Consider the following 21584-nt stretch of genomic DNA (forward strand, 5'->3'; position numbering starts at 1 on the left):
CATTACACAGAGCTGGTGCTGAGAGCTCCAGAAGCTTGCCAGGGATGCTCCCACTGCTCAGCCCCTGCAGCTTACACAGGCCCTGGGAGTTAAAATGGATCTTTGAGTCAATCCTCCCTTGTTGCCCCTCCCAGAATTCTTGAGTTTCCAATACCTCAGGAACACAGGTTAACTCAGATCATTTTTGTAATTTTATATTCTTTAGGTGTCAATGAACCTTTATTTTATTTATTTATATGTGGTGCTGCAAACAGAACCCAGTGCCTCACATATGCTAGGTGAGTGCTCTACCACTGAGCTACAACCCCAGCCCCTAACTCAGATCTTGTTAAGCCATTAGCCGTCTTTTAAAATGAACCAACAATGGAAAATTCTTTTGCTGTTGTTCCAAGGGCAAAGGATCATAGAAGTAGGCTGTTCCACTCTTAAATGGCCACCCAGTCTAAACCGGGTGTGGTCCCTCTTCCCTCATAATAGTAGAAGCTAGGTATACAGACAGCATTTGGATTTTGGGGACCCGAATTGTTAGGGGCATAAGGGAGAGATTGAGATTAGAAAAAGGAACCCTATTTTGAGAAACCAATAGTTAAATCATAATCCAGACTCCACAGTTCAGGGGAGCAAAATGCTAACACTCAAATACCACAAGTTCATTTTAATATTGAAAATTTCAAACCTGTATCACAATTAGATGAGGCAAGTAACACTTACAGCTCGCTGCTCTGCATGAGTTCAATCAGATCCATAAAAAGCACATCACGGTTCCGTTCACAAAAGCCATCCATGTCGTAGGATACCTGGACAAGAATGGCAAGAAATCTAATTTTATTCTTCATATTTTTCTTTGGATAAAAGAATACCCAATGGGCATGGCTATCCTCACCAGAATGTGTGTTTCCAGATGGGGCATTTGGGATTTGACCATGGACTGTCCCTTGAGGGCTGTATTAGCTGGAGATGGCCTGCAGATACGGATGAACACCTGGCTGCCCAGATGGCCCCAGTGACCCGTGACCAGGACTCCAGCTCTCAGATCACATGCCCTTTCTTCAAGGAATCAACGGGGGTGTTTAAGCAATAAATTTAATTCTTTTCCTAAATTCATGCAAGACAGAATAAGAGTGAAACTCATGCTCATTAATCCATTGCAATGGGCCAGGTCATCTGGAGTTTTGTAATTCTTTCCAGAAATGGTTATTGGAGTTGCACCAATCTGGCCAGAAACTCATGCTTGGAGACCCTGGTTAATAAGAGACCAACTGGGATGAAAGATGAGACCAGTGGGTTTCCACAGGACCAGGAAGTCCCCAACAGCCATGACCTCACCTTACACCAGCACCCCCACAGAACCCAGCACTCAGTAAGCACCTAATACTCATGATTTCATGAGAACAAACACCAGAGTAAACTTTTGGTCTGATTTATACTCCCAGTGGGCTTGGGCAGGCAAGGAATGCAAGTTTGTGAATTCAGCAAGGGGCAAGATAAAAATCCATTCGTGCATTACTATATTATCAGGGTGATTCATGCTTTAAAAATATGCAGTAGCGTAAACAGTATTTTGTTTTTGTCTCCTCAAATACTTCATGGGTACTATTTTTTGAATGAATAAAATGCAGTGAGGCATATGGACACGGACCTCATTTGCTTCATAAGAAAACAGATCATAGACCAGAAGGTTGGAACAGCAAGACATTAAAATGGATCACTTTCCTCTCCTGCTGGACCCTGGTCACTGGCCCTACCTTCCCAGCATAGTGGTGAATTATGAAGCCTTGATTCCAGCTGTTGAAGTGCTCATGGCTCCCAATCTGCATCTGGAGCTTCTGCAGCAGTGTCTGATCAGCCCCTTCTCCCACAGCGTGCATGGTGGCACACACGTCATCCAGGATGCTCATGATCCCAGGAGGGTTCTGGTGGGACCAACAAGGCGAAAGCCCCATGATTGACCCTTCTAAAATACCCAGTGACAATCAGGTCCTCACTTAAGCAAGGAAACTGTTCCCTAGAGCTAAGGTACCATCTTGAAAGTCAGTCTTCCTCTTCAGGTAATAATTTACTTAGTCCCAAATGGGGAGTCACTATTTGTGACTTTGCTTCAGTCGGAGCAAAATCCATTTTCCAAGAAGCTGTTCAACTCCCTTAAGTTTATTTAAAGTCATGTACAGATCATTATCTGCTCACTCCTGTTTGACTTTAATAAGCCAAAATAAAATTAAAACATTTTCCTTTGAGCCTAATTCATTTCTTAATATTCTCTTTCAGCCTGTCATTCATATAGATATTGCTGATAGTTACATCCTCTACATGCTATAATGCATTACCTTTTATCATTTAGCAGTCTTTTATATCCTACTTATTATTTCCCTGCTGTGACATGATAGTTTACTTACTGACCAAGTTGTCTATGGAGGTCTTGAGTATTTGCTGTTTCTCCCTTTTATTAAAAAACCAACCAAACAAACAAAAACAGTTCTTTAGAGATCTCTGTCTACACAGCTTTTTCTCATGAGCCATTTCTTAGGATTGGACTTGAAGACAGGGCCTGTTTTATTGCTCTTTATAAGCTATGTCATCAATGTAAATGATGGCTATTTTCTAGAATTCAGCAACAACTTCTGTTTGCAAATTGATGTTTTACTCATACACACGTCGTATTTACCAGAAGAATAAAACTTTACTGTTCTGTTTTCACACACACACGTATACACAAAACCAATGTAACTATTAATGTTCTCTGTAAATTGGAGTTGTTAATTTGCCTGTCCTAAAACAATGTCACAGAGCACAAAAACCACTTCATGTAAACTAGGGAAGGGGTTCCCCAAACCCATACTCACGACTTTGTTCTCTATGAGGTCACACACAATTTTGTTATTAAAGTACTCAATGGGCGTCCATCTTATTCCCTCTTGAACATATTCTTCCTGTATGACAGAAACCAGGTACTCACATAAATCACTGTGAAAGAGAAAAACTTGAATGCCTTTCAATAAAAACTAGGAACTTACTTATTTTTTTTTTCAATATGCCTTTTTAAAAAATTTCTACAGACTGCATTTTGATTCATTGTACACAAATGGGGTACATCTTTTTGTTTCTATGATTGTGCATGATGTAGATTCATACCATTCGTGTAATCATACATGTACATAGGGTAATACCGTCTGTTTCATTCCACCATCTTTCATACTCCTGCTCCCTCTATCCTCTCATTTCCCTCTGTATAATCTAAAGTTCCTCCATTCTTTACAAAGGAATATTTCATAACTTGGTGACTTTTATGTTTAGTTTGAACCATATTAAGTTGCTATAATACAATTGTTTTTCATTGACAAAAATGACAATTTAATATTGTTTAATCTATTTGGTCCAGTTACAAAAAAAAAAAAAAAAAAAATCTCTCTTTGGTTTAAACATAGCATAGTAGTACAGATTAGCCTCCAGGTACTTAAGAAAACATTCTTCATTCAGATCAGTTGTCATTTAAAGTGAAGAACACCATGTGAAGAACCACACTGTCCTGGTTCTTCTCCTTCCTCAGTGGTCTTGCTTTCTTTCAGAACTTTATATAGGATGGAGAGTCTCAGGACTCAATTTTCCAGCTGTCTTGTTATTTCAACCCTCTTTTCTCAGTTACTGTAAACAATCCAATGGCTTTGAATAACATATATAAGCTAACAAAACTTGGATTTATTTTTCTAGTCTATACCTCAGCAATGAGTGGCAGACTCACGCATTCCCTGTTTTGGACTCTCCAGGTAAATGCACGTAGGCCTCTCAAATTTACTATGTGGAGAGGAGTTCTGCTTCCACATCTCCCACTGTTTTTGCCAAATGCTCTTCTAATCTGAGCCTTCAGTCAACAGTCACACTATTGGTCCTGTCATTCAAGCTATAAATCTAGGAGTCATCCTTGATTACTCTTTCCTTCTTAGCGTCCTGCTAATTATTTTGATCTAGTCCTCTTGGGTCCACGCTCCAAAATACATACCCGATTCTGAATCTGAACGCCTATTACCATGTTACCACCGGCACTGCTACCATCGTTGCCTGAGCCCCCACCATTTCTTGCTCAGTTTCCCGCAGGTAGTCTCTTAACTCGACTTTAACCTTTCACTTTGCTACAGTTTTCCCTGCATCACTTCACTCTTAAAAGTTGACAGAGCCAGAGTAACTTTTTCAAAAACACAAAAATCGAAGAAGATCATGTCACTTCATTCTCAAAATTCTTCAGAGGGTTCCCATAAAACTTACCATAAATCAAGAGTCTTGAGTAACACCCTATAAAGTACCTATATGATCCAGTTCCTGCTACTTTCATCTCAACTCCCTTCCTTGGGGAGGCCAGGATTCCAGGGTAGGCCTTTGTGTGAAACCCTACTAATCACTGTAGTTTCTTAAACAGAGGCCAAAATACTCCATCGCTAAATTATCCCCTAAATAGACTTTGATATGGAGGAGCTAGAATAGTATTCAAACAAATTTCATTTTCACCCAGAACCTTAGAATGTGAGGTTTGGAAATAGAATCTTTGGAGATTTAATTATTTAAGGAGCTCATGATTAAATCATCCTGAACTTAGAGTAACCCCTAAATTCTAAGACTGGTGTCTTTAAGAAAGAGAGAAGAGGAAAGCTGGACGCCATAGTGCACACTTAATCTCTGTGACTTCGGAGGCTGAGGCAGGAGGATTGCAAGTTCAAAGTCAGCCTGAGCAATTTAGTGAGACCCTGTCTCAAACTAAAATAAAAGGGGTTGGAGGTGTAGCTCAGTTGTAGAGCACTACCACTGGGTTTACCCAGTACCACAACACACACACACACACACACACACACACCACACTCACACACATATGTTGTGAGGGTAGGTGGGAGAGAAGAATAGAAAAAAGAGATAGAAGAAAGGAAGAAAGAGGCTTGGACAGAAAAATATAGAAGATGGGGCAGAGACTACAGTTATACTGCCACAGCCAAGCAGTGCCAGAAGCCACCAGAACCTGGAAGAGGAAGAATCCTGGGAATCTGGGAAGGATTCTCCCCCAATGCTTTGAAGAGAATGTGACCCCTGATTTCAGATTCTGGGCTCCAGAACTGCTGTTTTAAGCCAACTAGTCTGTCTCTCCTTATGGTGGCCCTAGGAATCTAAGAATGTGGCATCAGGAATGAGAGGGAAATGGCACTGGACTTCTAGAAGAAGCTATCAGCAAGACATGTTACCTCAAATAAGAATTAAAATGCCAGCTCTGTTAAAAATACATTTACTTTTAGGGGAGATTGGGAGTGCTGTGAATCTGAGAAAACCAAGTTTTTCCTTTGGTTCACAGTATATGCATAGACAATTGGGGTTGGAACTAGGCTCCCATTTTCCACTTGGTCAATGAGTCGGAGTGTAGTAAAAACAGCCAGTCATAAGTCCAATTTCACAGCATCATTTACTGAAGGAGAAAGAAAATGAAGCAGATGGTATTTATATTTCATAAACTAAAATGCCACAATGGCATATGGTTTTTCTACGTGACTTTATTGGGTACATTTCCTAATACAGGTCTGAAACCCAAATCTATTATCAAAGAAGAAATCTATACCCCTTAAACCAAATTAGAACAGAACAGGATGAAGGAAGAGAGACTGCTTACCTGTTCCGCCTTTAATGTCAGTTCAATAAAAATCTGCTGTAATTTCTCATTAACAAAATTGATGCAAAACTGTTCAAAGCCATTTTTCTGGGGAGGAAAAAAGGGTAGTTGCCTGTAATAATTTTACAAAATCATTTAAAGTCATTTCTTAGTGATTTAGAGAAACATCTCAAAGTGAAAAGCTTTAACAGCAACGCTGGATGCATCAATAGAAGGAAGCACAGTTTATATTTAGGAGAAACTAATTTGGTAAAGGTACATGAAGAACTTATAAAGGCAAAAATGAGCTTTTTCTTTCTTTTTTTTTTTTTTTTTTCATTGCCTAAAATTATTTCTTGCAGACCTCCAATCTTCTATTATTCAAGTTGGCTTTACCTGGAATATTTCAAAGCCATAGATGTCCAGGACGCCAATGTTATATTCTTCATGGTCTTTCTCCATGGCTTTATTGATGGACTAGGAGAAAACAAACAGCAGGGCAATTAGCTCCTTCTCATTCATATTATAAGAAGGCATGTGAGGAGGGTGGGATTACTGCCACTTGGAAACAGAGGATAATGTGCAGACATGTGACTTGCGGCTTTAAAAAGGTCTCAGTGCAATGTCAAGTGCTTTAGAAAACCACTAGGATCCAAAATACTGCTAAAAATGTTTGCTTAATGATGAGAACCATTACTTTCTGGCAGTTCGTTTTTCTCAGGAAGTCTTGAGAATTAGAAGAAAATGTCATCTTGGATGTTCGAAGGAAAACCTATTCCACATGATTCACAATATTATAAAATCTGTAAATGTCATTTCCACTGCCCCCGATTCTACAGCCACTTCATGATCATATAACACAATATGCCAGGGTTACCAAGGACAAGAGTCCCTGCTCCCAGGAGATTACATGGATAGGAAATTGTGTACAGATAATAACAGCAATTATTTTACGTTGGTAGTAAATGCAGTTTACATGTATTTGAGTATGACCCGTGCTGGGCAATACTTAATACTCATCACGAGTCTCATAATAGCTTTGATACCACTGTATCTCTATTTTCCAGATGAACATCTATGATTGCACGGGACCAGAAGCAAGGTTTGGGATTTAGTTTAAGCACTACGGTTCCTAAATCTGTGTTCTTGATTTCTGTGAGAAAAGACCATGCAATTCAATGAAATAAACTTAATTTTTAATGGGTACAGCATAGAGGGGGTTGGTAAGGGAGGCAGAAAACAAAGGAATACAAGATTCCAAGAGGTGGTGACCACCTGAATTTTGAAGTACCAAATGTGTTCTCTAGACAAAGAAAAAGGATGCATTTTGTGTGTGTGTGTGTGTGTGTGCACATGCACGTGCGTGTGTGCGCTAATAGTGATAAACCACCCTTAGCCTAGTGCCTGGCACACAGTCAGTGACCAATAAATGTCAGCTCAAATCATGCCAATTACATAGGCATTCATCCACATTACTGAAAAAAAGAAAAAACCAGGGATGACAGGAAGGAAGGTGGGAGGCCTAGAGCTGAAAGGTACCCTGAACAGAGCCAAGAGCTGTGGGTTCTAGTCCCAGGTACCTCAAACACTCCCTGGCCTTGGCAAATCCACCAGTCTTCAGGCCTGTGTCTCCCTGCTTAGTAAAATGAAGTCAAATGTGTGACCCTGACTTTCCCAAGCAATCTTATCCTTCAAATAGCTACAAGGAGGACACAAAATCACCCTACCCTACCCTACCTTAACCCTACCTAAGTTTTGTAGGTGTTTCCACTCAGGTTCAAAAATAGACTCCTTGGATCCAGTGGCCTTGCTGTTGTCCCTTGACCAAGGTCTCCCTAGGGTTTCTTTCTAGCCTGAATACATAAAAGTCAAAGAAGTAGAAGATCTATATATCTACATTCTCCTACAAAACCATACAGCAGAGTGGCATTGGGCAAATTTCTTAGCCTCTTTGTGCCTCACTTGATTTATCTGGAAATCAGAAATAATATCTAAGCTACAGAGTTGTTTTAAGAAATAAATGAATGGTATGTGGTATGTACTGCTACCTAAATGCTTACTATTATTCTAGCATTAGAGGCTTCAGTGCTTGACACAGAATGGCATTGTCAGCTCTACAACCAAAAGACTAAATTTCAGAATATACATAGCATATAAGTACATATACACTACATACATATGCATACGTGTTTGATTATGCCATAACAAAAAACATTGGTGATCATTTAAAAATATATCCAAAAAGTCTCTAGTATTCCTCCCTTTGAAAAGTGGAATTCCCCTCCCCTTTAGTGTTGACTATACTTGTTGACTTGCTTCTAGTGGACTAAATTGTGGCAAAGCGATAATACCTAAATCCAAGATTAGGACATAAAAATCTTGTGGCTCATTACTCATGCCGTCTCTCTTAGCTCACTTACTCTAGGGAAAACCAACAGCGAAGCTGTAAGGATATTCAAGCAACTCTATGTGGAAGCCCATGTAGCAAGGAACTGAGGCCTCCTGCCAACAGCCATAGGAGGTATCCATACCTTTAACCCTTCAACCTGGTCTTTGAGTCAGGACCAACACAATAGGCCAATCGCAAATACATGACCCACAGAAAGTGAGGGAAAAATAAATGCTTATTGTTTCAGGCTGCTGTGTTGTGGATTAATTTGTCACAAAGCAACACGATTACTAAACCTTTAGGCTCCCAAGTTGAGAAAGGTTCAGGACCATGGGTTTCCTCTTTTTTTTTGCGTCACTAGCCCTGGCTTTTCTAAATGCTTTGTCCAGAAGAAACTGTTTAGGTTTAGCTAAAGTGTCTTGCTGAGCAATTCTAGAAGTAAAAGCAGGATCACACAGCACCAGAGTGAGGATAAAAAGCGAAGTAAGGTACTGATTAAAAAGAATGAACCAAAACCAATGAACCAAAGTAAAACTAAGGTTTTACTCCTTATAGGTAAAATCTGAACATGGCTGCTATCCACCTACGTCTACTTACATCTACCAAGAAATCAAAGACGCGGGCGTGCAGGGCCTTGGCGAGCGCGTCCCTGGTGTAACAGGCTTGCTCCACATTGAGGGTCACGTGGATGGACTCAGACTTGCCTCCCCACTTGCTATCCATCTGCCGGCTCGTTAGTTTTTCTTTTAACCGGTCCTGGTTTATGCCCAGCAGATAGGCAGGAAAAGCCAAGACTGTAAAACATAAAACAAAACATGATTGTCTTGCAGAAGAGCTGACAATTCATCTCCCAAACATAGGGAGGCATTTGTGTGTGTGCAAAATGTACAGACTCAAGGCACCTTCCACCCGCTGAAACTTCCACTCTTCTGAAGGCTGCTTATCAGCAATCCTGCACACATCCACCTATTTCATTTCTCATAGCCCTTCTATTACATAAATAAATCCCTATGGTGACTGAGACATCCAACCATACAAACCAAGAAGGATGGCAGGCCAATCCCTCCTACTGAGATCACAGTGAAATGCTGAAAATGGACATTTCTCTAAGTCCACAGCAAGGCAGCCTGGAAGGAACTCAATTAAGAAACATTTCTTTGGCTCAAATATTGTTTTCTTCCTTTTTGGTGTAATGTTTTCACAGTATTATTTCTAAAGACTTGGAAGCACCTGTTATCGTTGAACTGATAACTCCAACCAATCACCTACTTGCTGAGTGCTTACCATGTGTTATGAAATAGAGGAAAGGATACAAAATATTTAAGAAATCTTGAAGAAAACCTAGATAGGCAAAGACAATTTAATAAATAACCCTCCTTAGTTGAACATGTGACACAGACAGACAACAGAGTTCTGAATTTCTACAGGAGAATACTGCTACTTGCTGGAGTAGACAGGACGTTGTGGCATTTGGGTCAGGCCTAAAAGGATGAACAGGATTCGGACAGATGTAGAGAGGGGAAAGGAATACACGAAGATGAAGAGGCAGGAATGCAGGGGCTGTGGCTGGAGGTGGTCTACACTGTGTTGACCAGCACTGGCGGCAGCAGAAAGCTGAGGTGAAAAGCTTGGGATGGACTCCAGTTCTTGAATGCTAAGAGATATCTGGGCAGGAGGCAAAAGTGGACCTAGCTGGTTTCGAAAGAGGGACATTACAAGAAGATTCCCCTGGGGGTGGCAGATGGAGTAAAGTGGAGGGGACTGGTGTTACATCTCAGCACACTTATTCTATCCTAACAACATGCAGCAGGGTAATTTTTATGGTCTTGGATAGAAAAATCAAGACTCCCATGGGTCAGCAACTTGTTCCAGGCCATGAAACTTACCAACAGGAAGACTAGTAACAGAGACGAGATTTTCTTGATTTTTGGTCAAAACGCTCTAATATGAATAAATGGCACCTTTCTTGGACACAAAAAGTGTTAGATTTTCCCATTATAAATGAAATAATTTTCCCATTATAGATGAAAATGCAAATTTTGAACTTGGATATGTCTTCTTTTTCTGCATAAAGCTTTACAAAATTCTCTGATAACAGGATTGTGTTAAAGACCTTATAATAATGCTCAAAAATCACAAGGCTCCTGCAACTCAGTTTGAGTTGCACAGATGGTACTAGAATGTAATGGGCTGACATTTCTCAGTATACACCTTCCAAAGCGATTAAGTCAGTGAATGCAGCTGAAATGTGTAATGCCAGAACAAGGTATTTATCATGTGTATGAATATTTCACAAAAATGCTTTGACCAGTGGAAGAGCTCCTTTTCTAAAGGACACATGAAGAAAACCAAATGCACCGAATTGCCGATGGCTGTTTAGTTTAGTTTAGTGGGTGCATCTTTCACTGAACTAAAACATCCTTTGCAAAGTAAGGACAGATGATGTCCACACATCAGATTAGACACAGATAGGGTTCTTGTGAGAATCAAGAGACCTCTATAGGCTGGGATTGTGGCTCAGTGGTAGAGCGTTTGCCTAGCATGTGTGAGGTACTGGGTTCAATTCTCAGCTCCGCATATAAGTAAATAAATAAAGGTTGATCAACAATGAAGAAAGATATTTTTTAAAAAAGAGAGACATTTATCAAAGTATCCAATGTACAAGAGGCCTTCACTACCACACTGGTAATCACCAGCATCGGGGAGGGCCCATTTCACTAAATGTAATAGATATCATCTTCAATAGTTGATAGTCTATCCACCAGGGCCCCTTTCATTGTTCATAGAAACTACATAGTTTGTCTATTTTATAAATATGGGCTCCTCCCAAACCCCTAGCCATATTAAAACCAGGGCACAGTTAAAATATCTGGTTATAATTGTCATGACCTCGGCTAAAAAACAAAAATAGGGCTAAAACAAGAGTAACTTGAGACCAGACAGAGAGAGTGACTGACAGGTGATACCCTTCCATTTCTTGTAATTCTTCCTACAGAGTGCACATGGCCAAAAGACTGCAGGCACTTGAAAAACAAGGCATGGAATTTGGCAAAGAATCAGAGCCACAAGCCTAGGGAAATGGCTATCCAGACTAGAGAGGAAATATATACTTGGTTTGGAAAAAATCCATGCCATGTTCTCCAAGTGCAAGCTTTTATAGCCTCATATTTTTTTCAGTGGCTGCCCTGGTGCTGAAATTATAGGGCCACTTATATTGACTTCCTCTAGGCTGTGAATTTCCATGAGGGTGGGTGAGTGTGGCTGGTTCCGAGAGTGTCAGCAAGGACGCTTGGCAGCTTAGGGAAGAAGCAGGGGGATGAAGCAGTGATTAATTAAAATGTTGTTGCAACTTTAGTGTAGTTATTCAGAGTCGTGTAAAATAAGAAGAACCTGCTAAAAAGTAATGTTTCAGCACATTTAACTAACAAAAATAGACTTCTATTATTGCATTACAGTGTAAAGCAAAGTTGAATTTCATTTTTCTGTTTAAATTTGAAGTGTAGAAAAAAGAGAAAAATAAAAAAATATATATATAGCAAACCAAAATTCCTTTCTTCACAATTTTTCTTAAAAATTGCAAGGTAAACAAGATTTATTTGTCTTTGGTGTTAAAGTGCTGTGTTTTCTAATCCAGTAATCATGGGGTAAATAAAAGGCTTTGTCACTTGCACATCTACTCCTCATTTTATTAAAGTAGTATTTTGTTTTAACCTCTTAGGTTAATTTAGTACTTAACACCTTTCAAGAAAAACTTGTTTCCCCAAGTATGTCTTTTACTGTATTGATGTTGATAGGCATATAAGTGCCTAAGTTGAGGTTTGATTGGTTTCTCAGTAACATAAAGATTTGACTAAGAAAATTCTATATCTTTGTTGGTCTAGGATCAAATAAATGGCTATTCTGCTTTAGTAGGGCAGTTGTGATGGGATGCATAACCATTTTTCCCCCCTAAAATACAAAAGCTAGAGAAAAATGCCTTCTTTGATGATAAAAACATGGGCAGAACTTCCCTCTATAAAAGTATTGCACAGGTATAGGAGAAAGATGACATGAACCAAGGTTATTCATTTCAGTAGTATTCATTCAGAAGATTAGAAACTATCTAATGCATGGTAACAGATGACCAGTTCCCTAAGTCAAAATGTAACCAAGCAAAGGACCGCTCTGTAGCTGTAAAAGGATAAAGCCCCTTATGAATGGATAAAGAATAATCTCCAAGATATAATGAAATGTTATTTAAAAAGTAACTGCAGAATATGTGTAATCAGCTCCCATTATCACACAACAGTGGGGAAAAGAATGGATGTGAGTGGTTACTGTAAAACACCTATCTCTGGAACTCTGGTTACTGCCAGGGAGGGCAACAAGTTGACTGCAGAGGGGTACATGGGAGAACCTTTTCTGTCCACCCACTAAACCATGTTCATACATGACCAAATGAACAAAACCCCGAAGTGGTAGAAGAACATTACTGGGAAGGGTGCATATTTCTTTGTTAGGCCTACGTGGCCTCAAGTTCATCCTGATGTCCATTGCTTGTCCACCGTAAATTCACAAGCAGTTGCCAAACCCAGGCCTTGCCCATTTGGCAGAGGAGGTTACTCACTCCAGACTCAGTGAGCAGTGAAACCCTTCTTGGCTCAGACATTCAAGGGTATGCTTGTTGGTTCAGTGTCATGACTTGATTCTCAAGCATAAAGTGGCAGTAAAGGATTTTACCATCCAAGAAGCAAGAGAAAACCAGTCTATTTTCACAGACAATTCTACCAAAACAAAGCTGCCAGTGTTACAAGGCTAAGTGTTAATGATCCTCCTGGACACATAAGTGCATTTGTTAAATGTCAAGGATAAAGTCTATGAAGTATAGGAGTAGTTATTATTATCATGATTGCTAGGTCGTGTTCCTAGGTTTTATGGCCACCCTGCATATTTATTGTTTTCCATCCCTTTCCCTGGTAGACATAATTTATCCTTATCAGATAGACATCAGAAGTTAGCAGAACTTCCCTCTTTTATGAGAAAAGAAAACAAAAACATAAAAAAGAACCTTATTTGGAATGGAAATATCCCCACTGCATTGTCAGCAATGAGTGGGATACTATTTATTACCAAGCATCTAAATTTATCATCCTTGAAGAATGCTGAGAAAGGAAGAAATGCCTTCCTGGGTGGCTAAAGGATGTGTGGGTTCTGAGAACAGCCTGGAAAGCTGATGATGCCTAAGAGGCTGAAGTTACGTGCACGGTATTTGTGGTGGACTGTGGGCACATGAAATCAATAATGCCTTTCTGCAGGAAGGGCCCTGAATTCTTCTGAGAGTGAAAATGACCATTCAGGGCTTGAGGATGTGACTATGACACATGTGATCATTAAGCATGATCATCAGAATGTGAACAAGATAGTCAAAGTCCATATTCTTTCTGGGCACAGAAATCTAGTCTAATCAAACCCATGGGACAAACTGAGCTTCTCCATATTTATATAAATTCCATCACTGGTTCTTCAGGAACTTTAGGTGAATGAAGAATGTAAAGCCTACTTACCAAAAAGGTTCTTATTAAGAGCTTAGTCTTTGGAGTTATTTAACCATTAATCTTCATTAATCTTTGCAGTTAGATGTGAAATTCTGCCAAATTTCTCCCAGGTGAGCAATAAATTGAAATGATTTCATTAATTACCTACAGTGTGGGACATGGAGAAGCTAATGGTGACAAGAAAGGCAGTGCATAGTAGATGTCTCATCTTTCCTAAGGTCATTTTGATTTGCCACTGCAGGACACATAAGACTTCTCATCTCGACCCAATATACCCACTTGAGTGTGGTATGATATTCTGATCAGAGTGAACCACCTTTACCCCTCATTCGACAACCACAGCCAGAGCTACGTACACTCCTCACTCTCTACTGCAGCATAGTTGCCCACTTCTTTGAAGCTGATGTTTCCCAGGTGGAGGACCCCTGCCACTATCTGCAACACCAGCGTTTGCTCTTCTGCAAAGATTCCAATCACGTTCATGGCGTGCTGAAAGAGGAAAGAGAGATTATCCAGACAAGCTGGTCACTGACTTCTTAAGCATGTAATCAAGAAGCACAAACTGAGTTGCAGAGTTACAGTATACATGGCTTAGCTTGTGATGGCAGTGGAAAGTCCTTAAACAACGTGATCACTGACTGGTGTTCTCGCACACATTCTTCTTAGAAGTCCTGTTGGAAAGGCAGTTCTATCTTTAAACATAGCATTCTGTACTTCAGGAACAAGGGAAGGAGCGTTCCAGAGGAAAGGCACTCAAAGGAGTGGCAGCTGATGTACAGGTCCCCAGGGCCATCCTCCTCCTGGGGTGTGCACTGGTTGCCAACTCGCCCCTCCAAGGGCACTTCTGCCCCCTTGCCAGCCACTCCCACTACACTCAAGAGATCATTCTCTTCATGAGGAGGGATGAGAAAAGATTATATTTGCAAAGGGTTTTTAATTGATAATCTCCAGGAAATCAAAGCATCATCAAAGTCTAGTTTCTGATGTCCATTAAATTCTATTAAAGACAGCTGAACTGTATGCCTTTGGGATATCCATATTCTGAGAGAACTCTACTCTAGGACCTGTGTGCAGGCCTTCACACCAACTGTGAAAGACATCAGCAAAAAAGGATGCGTTTGCGCAGACTGCCCACAATAGGTTTGCCTGATTATTAGAGCTTCCATAGAGGGACAATGAAGAATTCACTTTTCCACCCATTTCAAATCATTAAGTGGTCCTTAGGCAATTGGGCACATAACCATTTAAAGATTCTGTAAGGTCTTAAGGCATGCTTACAGTGGCACAAAGTGGCCACAATAGTGCCCTTTCTGTCACCAGTGATGCCCAGGCTGGAATGCAGATTCTGCTTGGCCCTATGCCAGTACTTACCAGAGTTTCTTGGAACTCCCGCTTGTCATCGATGTCATCAACCTTGTATGACCCGGAAAGGCTCAGGTAGTAATAATAGTCCATGCTAGTGATACCGAGGCTGTGCTTCTGCTCTGCAGAGGCCCCCTCGATGAGCTGCAGTGACAGGACATGACACATACCATGATGTGGCCCACAAGGCACCCACAGTGACCTCGCAGTTCCTGCCCCCGCCATCACTGAGCCCAGGTGGAAAGGACTTTCTATCCTGCTGTCTCAATATATGGGTGGTTTCACTGTCTAAAATATGAAGGGGCTTGTGAATATTTGCTTTACTTGTTGTAGTCCCAAACCATCTCTGCAAATTCTTTCTGGTATTGGGATTTAACCCAAGGTGCTTTACCACTGAGCCACATCCCCAGATCTGTTTATTGTTTGAGATAGGGTCTTGCAAACTTCCTTAGGCCTAAGTTGCTGAAGCTGGCCATAAACTTGCCATCCTCCTGCCTTGGCTTCCAAGTCGCTGGTGTGCACCACTGCAGGCTGGTGGTTCTTAATTCGAATAAAACCTGCAACAACTGAGGATCTTCTCTTGTCTAGTGAAAGAATTGTACTGCTACAGTTGTGAGCCCTCAGAAGAGTGGAAAGTAAAACAGATTGCAACACTTAATTTCTGCCCAACTTGCTTCTGAATTTTCAAAGTGGAGATGGTTCCTCCATTCTTCTCACTCCAGGATGCATATTGACTTGTAGCTCCCACTCTATGGTACTCTGAAACCTCACAGACCATGGACTGCCTTTTAGCTTTTTGTTCCAGCACTGATATCTGCCTTAACTTTGAGCTCTAACCAGTGGTGCACTGGGAAAAGTTTAATGATCAACTCCTGGGAGGAAAAAAAATTTACATGCGGTGTTTGCTGATATTTGTGGTGTAAATGCCTCCACCAAGACTAATTTAAATCCGTCAAAGAAATGCCACAAGAGATGTGGGAAGAAATGCATGCAGTCTATGTAAATGGGCTCCAGGACACCATGGTATGAACCCGACAATATTGAGATGAAAAGTATGCTCCGTGACGCATGCTGGAGATCAACCCCAGGGCCTCATGCAATGTAAGCAATATTTAGAAAAACAGAGAGCTCCTATCCATGCTTCTCCATCTCTGTCAAGTTCCTCATGACATCTTGGCTCCCCTCCAGCAAATAGGTGGCCTCAGTCGCATTACTGAGAAGTTCCAGGACAACCTGTGACATCAGGTTCCCTTTGTTGTTGTTGTTTCTTCCTGTCTACTGATACTCCTTTATTTGCCCAGCCCCCTGCAACTTGCAACAAAGAACTTTTCCTCAGTTCTTTCAAACTTCTTCCTTCATATCACATAGTCTTTCTCACTAGCATCTTCAAACTTCCCTTTCTCCAATTCTCCTATCTAAAAACATGCTGTTCTTTACCCTTGTTAAAAGCTTTTCTTTGACCCTGAGCTTCCTCAGGGTGCATAATCTACTTCCTCTCTGATTTAACTGCCTGCATTTCATCATCTTCCCTCACCACTATGGCAAAATTCCTCTCCTGCCCACTTTCCAGTGGCTAAGCCAGTTGAGTCCTCAAGACCCTTGGCCTGACCATTCTCCTCAAGAGCTCAGAGCATTTGAGCCTGTGGTCATCCCCCTGAGGCTTCCCTTGGTTTGGGGGACACACCAGGATCCTGGGCTCCCTTGTATTCCTCTAACTAACTTCGCACCTCTCGTCTGTGGAGAACCCAGACATCCCTAGGTCCTGCATGGGCATTATTTTTCTCTCCACACTCACTCCCATGGAGTTTCATCTATTTCACATCTTCAACCAACACTTTTTGTCAAATTCTGGAACCCCTGAGCTCATCTGTTCCCAGCCTCTATTCTGGTGGCTTCTGATCTGTAGGAAGAGGACTCCTGGAATTGGGTGGAGCTTGCATTTATTGAAAGGGGTCCTGACATTCATTAAACACTTTTATCTATTGCTCAATAAATAACATATTGCTGTGCATGATACATACAACCGTTTTCATTCATTCATACATATTGCTTTGATTAATACAATTACATGCATTACTGAACTCAGAGAGGCTCTTGGTCATATATGTACTTTTTCAACCAACAGACACCAACTAAAAGAATGATCTGTCATCATTAAAAATATCTGTGCAATTGAAGAGGCTCTGAGCTACTCGAGGATTACCTTCCTTCTAACCCAGTGATCTTCAAACCCAAAACAAAACAGTTACCAGGCCTTTTTTCAAGAAAACAAATATGAAACCCTAATATGAACATATTAATAAGGAAACCCAAACATTAACCAATGAGAGGGCATCATTATATTTTTTAAATACTTAAAAACATTTTTAATATACTTGAATCAGATAGTTGCTGAAGAATGGAACATGATTTTAAAAGTATCCCGTATACTGCTCTGACCCGGAACTGTCCCTGCCTTCTGAGGGTCCGAGTGGAAACTTTCTGATCTGGCACTAAAGATCAGTTCTCCCCTCCAACAGTTCACCTGTTGAAGAGTCTGCCCTGCAAGCTGGCTGAGGTGTGGCTCATGAACTGGCTTGTACCTCCTGGCCTTTATTTCCATCACCCAACTTCCCTGATAGGTGCCTCTCCACTCTCCAGCCAGGGCTTTCCCCACCTTAACATCTCTTCTTTACCAACCTGGTCAAACCTCCCCACATGAATTCCCATTTGGCAAAGAATCAAGCACTCCTACTTCTGTTTTGAAGTTATGTCAACATTTTTTTGATTATTTAACTTTTGGGGAATTTGCCCTGTCACTCCAATTAGAACTTATTTTCCTTGATGGTAGGGACAGTTTTATAATCCTGCACATAATAGTAATGAAGTCTCTTCAGCCTGTTAAACTCTACATTTGAGGACTGAGAGGTTCTCAATTTATATATATATATATATATATATATATATATATATATATATTTTTTTTTTTTTTTTTTTAAATATGGAGGGACAAGAAATGGGAAAGAAAAAATATAAAGGGAAACCTGGTAAAATATGTGAAAACTCCGCTCTCCAGGGTTCCTCATCACCACTCTAGATTTTTCCAGAAGGAAGTTGGAGATCTTTCCACCATCTGGTTCCCCACCTGGACTGAACTGGATTTCAAAGTATTTTCCCTGCAAGAAAGTTAGGGATTTCCTTTAATGGTTGGTAAACAAAAACATAATGCTGCAAACAGGTTTTGAATACAGTGTATAATTCAAGGAAATTCATAAATGAGAGACATGTTCTGAATTATTCCTAATTCTGGCCTAGACTTCCTCACGTTTTCATATCAAACAATAACCTGAGCTTCTGTCCAATCATACAATTCTGCATTCAGAGAGAATCAATCCTTCCAACCAGACTAAATAAGGACATGTTATATTCCTTGCCCATTTTCCTCTAGTAGGTACTTGCCCGTTCAACCAAAAGGTGCAAAGAATGGACCAGAAAATCCCTTGGTACCATTTATCTAACAACAGTGAACTCTGCCAACTTCTTCCGGAGGAAGTGAACTTCCCCTCTGGCAGGAGGTGAGGGGGAAAGGATGTCTACTGCACTAACTGCCCATCTACGCTTTTCCCATCCTTCCAGGAGGGTTGTATGAAATTTTGTAATCAGATAAATAATAAAGGCTGGGTTTTTATTTTTTTTTGTCCTGCTCTCTAAGGAAGGCAAAGGAGTGGAGGGTTGAATGTAATTGAGTCTGTTTTTATAAGGCAGATTTAGAATGACAATAAGGGAAAGAAAGGTCAAGTGGAAAATGTGTTCACATTTTATTTCTTATTCCATCACCTAGAAACTCCAGAATAAAACAACCCAGGAACTGAGTTGAAAGATATGAGAGATAAACAAAGGAGCAAATAATCTGAATAGTCCCGGAAAACAAGCAAAGTGAAGGTGAGCCTGATTGACATCACCCATCAGAGAACTTGACAGTTACTGCATGAGAACATGGTGAAGCTTCTCTTGGAAACAGAAACTTCCTTCTAAAATAAAGAGTAAAAAAGAAATTGTTTTTCTCTGAATTTCCCACTATTTATTTTAAAATGGCCCAGTATCAGCCTTACAGATGGCTCTTCACGTGCTTTAGTGCCAGACATAATCTATGGTTGAAATAAGATGCAAAATCTATATAAATCAGTGCTAATGGGTAAGCATTTGTTTCTTTATAAATGTGGCTTTCTGTCAAGAGGATTTTATTCCTAGTCATCCTTGCCAGTCCTCCAATCTACCACCTCAGGAGACACCCAGACAGAAAAATGTGAAAACAGACATTCAGAACAATGCATGGGTTGACATTTTTGTAGCGTTGGTACATGAGCCAGTCAGGAGGTGCACTGTGAGGCTAGGTCCAGTCACTTCTGAACCTATAAAGTGAAATGCTCAAAGCCAGAGAGGCTGGGTGTGCAGTCAGCTTACTCTGACAGGGGAGGAAGGTTCTCCCTCTGCACCTCATCAGTCCAAGTATCTGTTCCTTTCACAGACCAAGCTCTGAGGAGCTGAATCATTGCTGGTGGGCAATGAATGATCTCTGGGGTACCTGTCAATTCCATTCATTTCTTGTCTGGAAAAGAAGGCCCTTTATCTAGGGAACAAGTAAACAAATCCTCCACTTTCATCAATTTTTATTTTCTTTAGTAAGGCAATTCCTTCTGAAATTACCCTGTTTGCATCCCTGAGGCTCAAAAATAACTTGAGTCAAAGGGTACATTGGAACTCGATAACATACTACTTTAGAAAATGAAAGGAAATATTGGGCTGGGAACACAGCTCAGTTGGTAGAGTGCTTGCCTTGCAAGGCCCTGGGTTCAATCCCAAGCACCACACCAAAAAAAAAAAAAAAAAAAAAAAAAAAAAAAAAAAAAGGCAAAGATTGACAAGGTGGCCTCCTGATGATATGTGAAATGCTCTTATTTCCTTTGGGACCCAGGACTTAAATCAGGAATATCAACATCATCAATCAGGCAAATTTCTCTGAAACAGGGATGAGACTTACAAATCTGCTGGAGTTGTTGTTGCGGACTGTCTTGGCATTCCCGAAGGCCTCCAGCAGTGGATTGGACTGCAGGATGATGTCCTTCACATGCTATCACAGCAAATAGAGTGCAGGTTAAGGAGATGCAGACACCCGCCACACAATGTGAAGATGAACTTTCCCTAAGGTCCTAGCTTCTGAATGCTGTAAGGAGAGAAGCCCCAAATCCATGTGTCCCTGGGAATTTCTAGAGAATTTATTCTTTCATGTCAACAGACCTAACCCTATACATGTGACTGGGTCTCCCAACTCCCTTAACTTGATGCAGGATCCCCAAGAGCCAGGCTGCCACTAATAAAGCAGAATCCACAAATGCTCCTGATCTAGGCCTCTACCCTGTGTAGCTACATCTTTACCCTGCACTTTAGAGTGTGCCAGGAGTCATAGCAAGAAGGAAAGTGAAGCAACAAGGGGCATCTCCCTGCGGTTCTGATCAGTTTTTATGATCATGGCCCTTCCCAGCTCCTCCCCTGCTCAACTACAAGTAGGAGTTACGTTAGGGAAAATTAATCAGTTTCTCCTTCCCAAAGTTATGGAAATATAATCTGATGCTCCTCAAAACTTAAAGTGCATGAATCACCTGTGGATTCCGTTAAAATGCAGATGTGGATTTAGCAGGTCTGGGGCATGGTCCAAGAATCTGCATTTCTAAGCAGTTCCCTGGTGGTGCTGGTTTTGCCAGCATGGATCCACACGTGGAATAGCAAGGGCCAATACTGGATTATGTGGAACAATTCCTGGCCTCCTAGAGGGGAAGAATTTGATTTTCCAACACCCAAGTTCTGTGTCAGGCTTAAAAGTGTGCAAAACACACCATGGACATGCGACAGTTCAATAGATAGGATTTGATGCTGGAGAGGTCTTTCAACAATGAGTCACTCCTTGTACTTCTAATTATTCACATGCTATGGTTAAACATGTTCCAGAAATAACAAGTCTTCTGGCTTATGCTCTTTAGCTACTGACTAATTCTAAGCCAAGAGCTCTGTATCACTGTCCTCATAGGAAAACAGGAAGAGAAAAATCAACATTAACCGTCTGCAATCTGGCCACTAGGTCACGGGCTATAGCAAACAGGACTAAATAAGGCACTCACGACTAATTGACCACATAACAGCCAAAGGGCTCCCTTGGCACCCTTCAGACAATTCAGAAGATTATGTGTCACAAGAAATGAGAACTGGCTTACCATCCAACTTTGAATCATTGATAGCAATGGCACCAAGGGCAAATTCTAGGTGGTCTCTTCATGGGGTCAGTTTCAAACTCAGAAACATATTTCCAATCTGTCATCTCCTTAAAAACTCATGGATTATTATAAACTTTGCTTTTCTTTGTAAAATAAAATTTGAATTTATGGATCTTCATTAATCTCTTCTATCTTCTGTTTGTTGGCTAGCTGTGACCATACCACTTAACAACTCTGAGCTCCTCTTAGGAAGGGAATGAGTGGAAGGCTCTTCTATCTCTCCCCTTCTTTGATTAGAAGCTGTTGTTGTTGTTGCTGCTGCTGCTGTTATGATTGGGTGTTTCTGTTTGTTTGCTTTGTTTCTGTGGTGTTGGGGATTAAGGCAAGAGTCTTAGGTCTCCAGGTCTAATCAGACTTTTAAACTGAGTAGTTTT

The 21584-nt window shown here is 40.8% G+C and overlaps 1 protein-coding gene across 1 annotated transcript in view; it reads right to left on the reverse strand.

Moving 5' to 3' along the window:
• MYO1E (myosin IE) overlaps positions 1 to 21584 on the reverse strand; it is a 189310-nt gene that overhangs the window by 56088 nt on the left and 111638 nt on the right. The window contains exons 6-15 of the mRNA XM_079125860.1: positions 19923 to 20012; positions 17926 to 18057; positions 14912 to 15046; positions 13897 to 14029; positions 8604 to 8800; positions 6014 to 6094; positions 5639 to 5725; positions 2841 to 2927; positions 1746 to 1913; positions 712 to 797 (exon numbers count right to left, since the gene is read on the reverse strand). Of these exons, the coding sequence (XP_078981986.1) occupies positions 712 to 797; positions 1746 to 1913; positions 2841 to 2927; positions 5639 to 5725; positions 6014 to 6094; positions 8604 to 8800; positions 13897 to 14029; positions 14912 to 15046; positions 17926 to 18057; positions 19923 to 20012 (1196 nt within the window). The remainder of the gene's footprint in view (positions 1 to 711; positions 798 to 1745; positions 1914 to 2840; positions 2928 to 5638; positions 5726 to 6013; positions 6095 to 8603; positions 8801 to 13896; positions 14030 to 14911; positions 15047 to 17925; positions 18058 to 19922; positions 20013 to 21584) is intronic.

Source organism: Sciurus vulgaris, assembly GCF_902686455.1.
Source record: "Sciurus vulgaris genome assembly, chromosome: 2".
In the NCBI taxonomy this organism is placed as follows: Eukaryota; Metazoa; Chordata; class Mammalia; order Rodentia; family Sciuridae; genus Sciurus; species Sciurus vulgaris.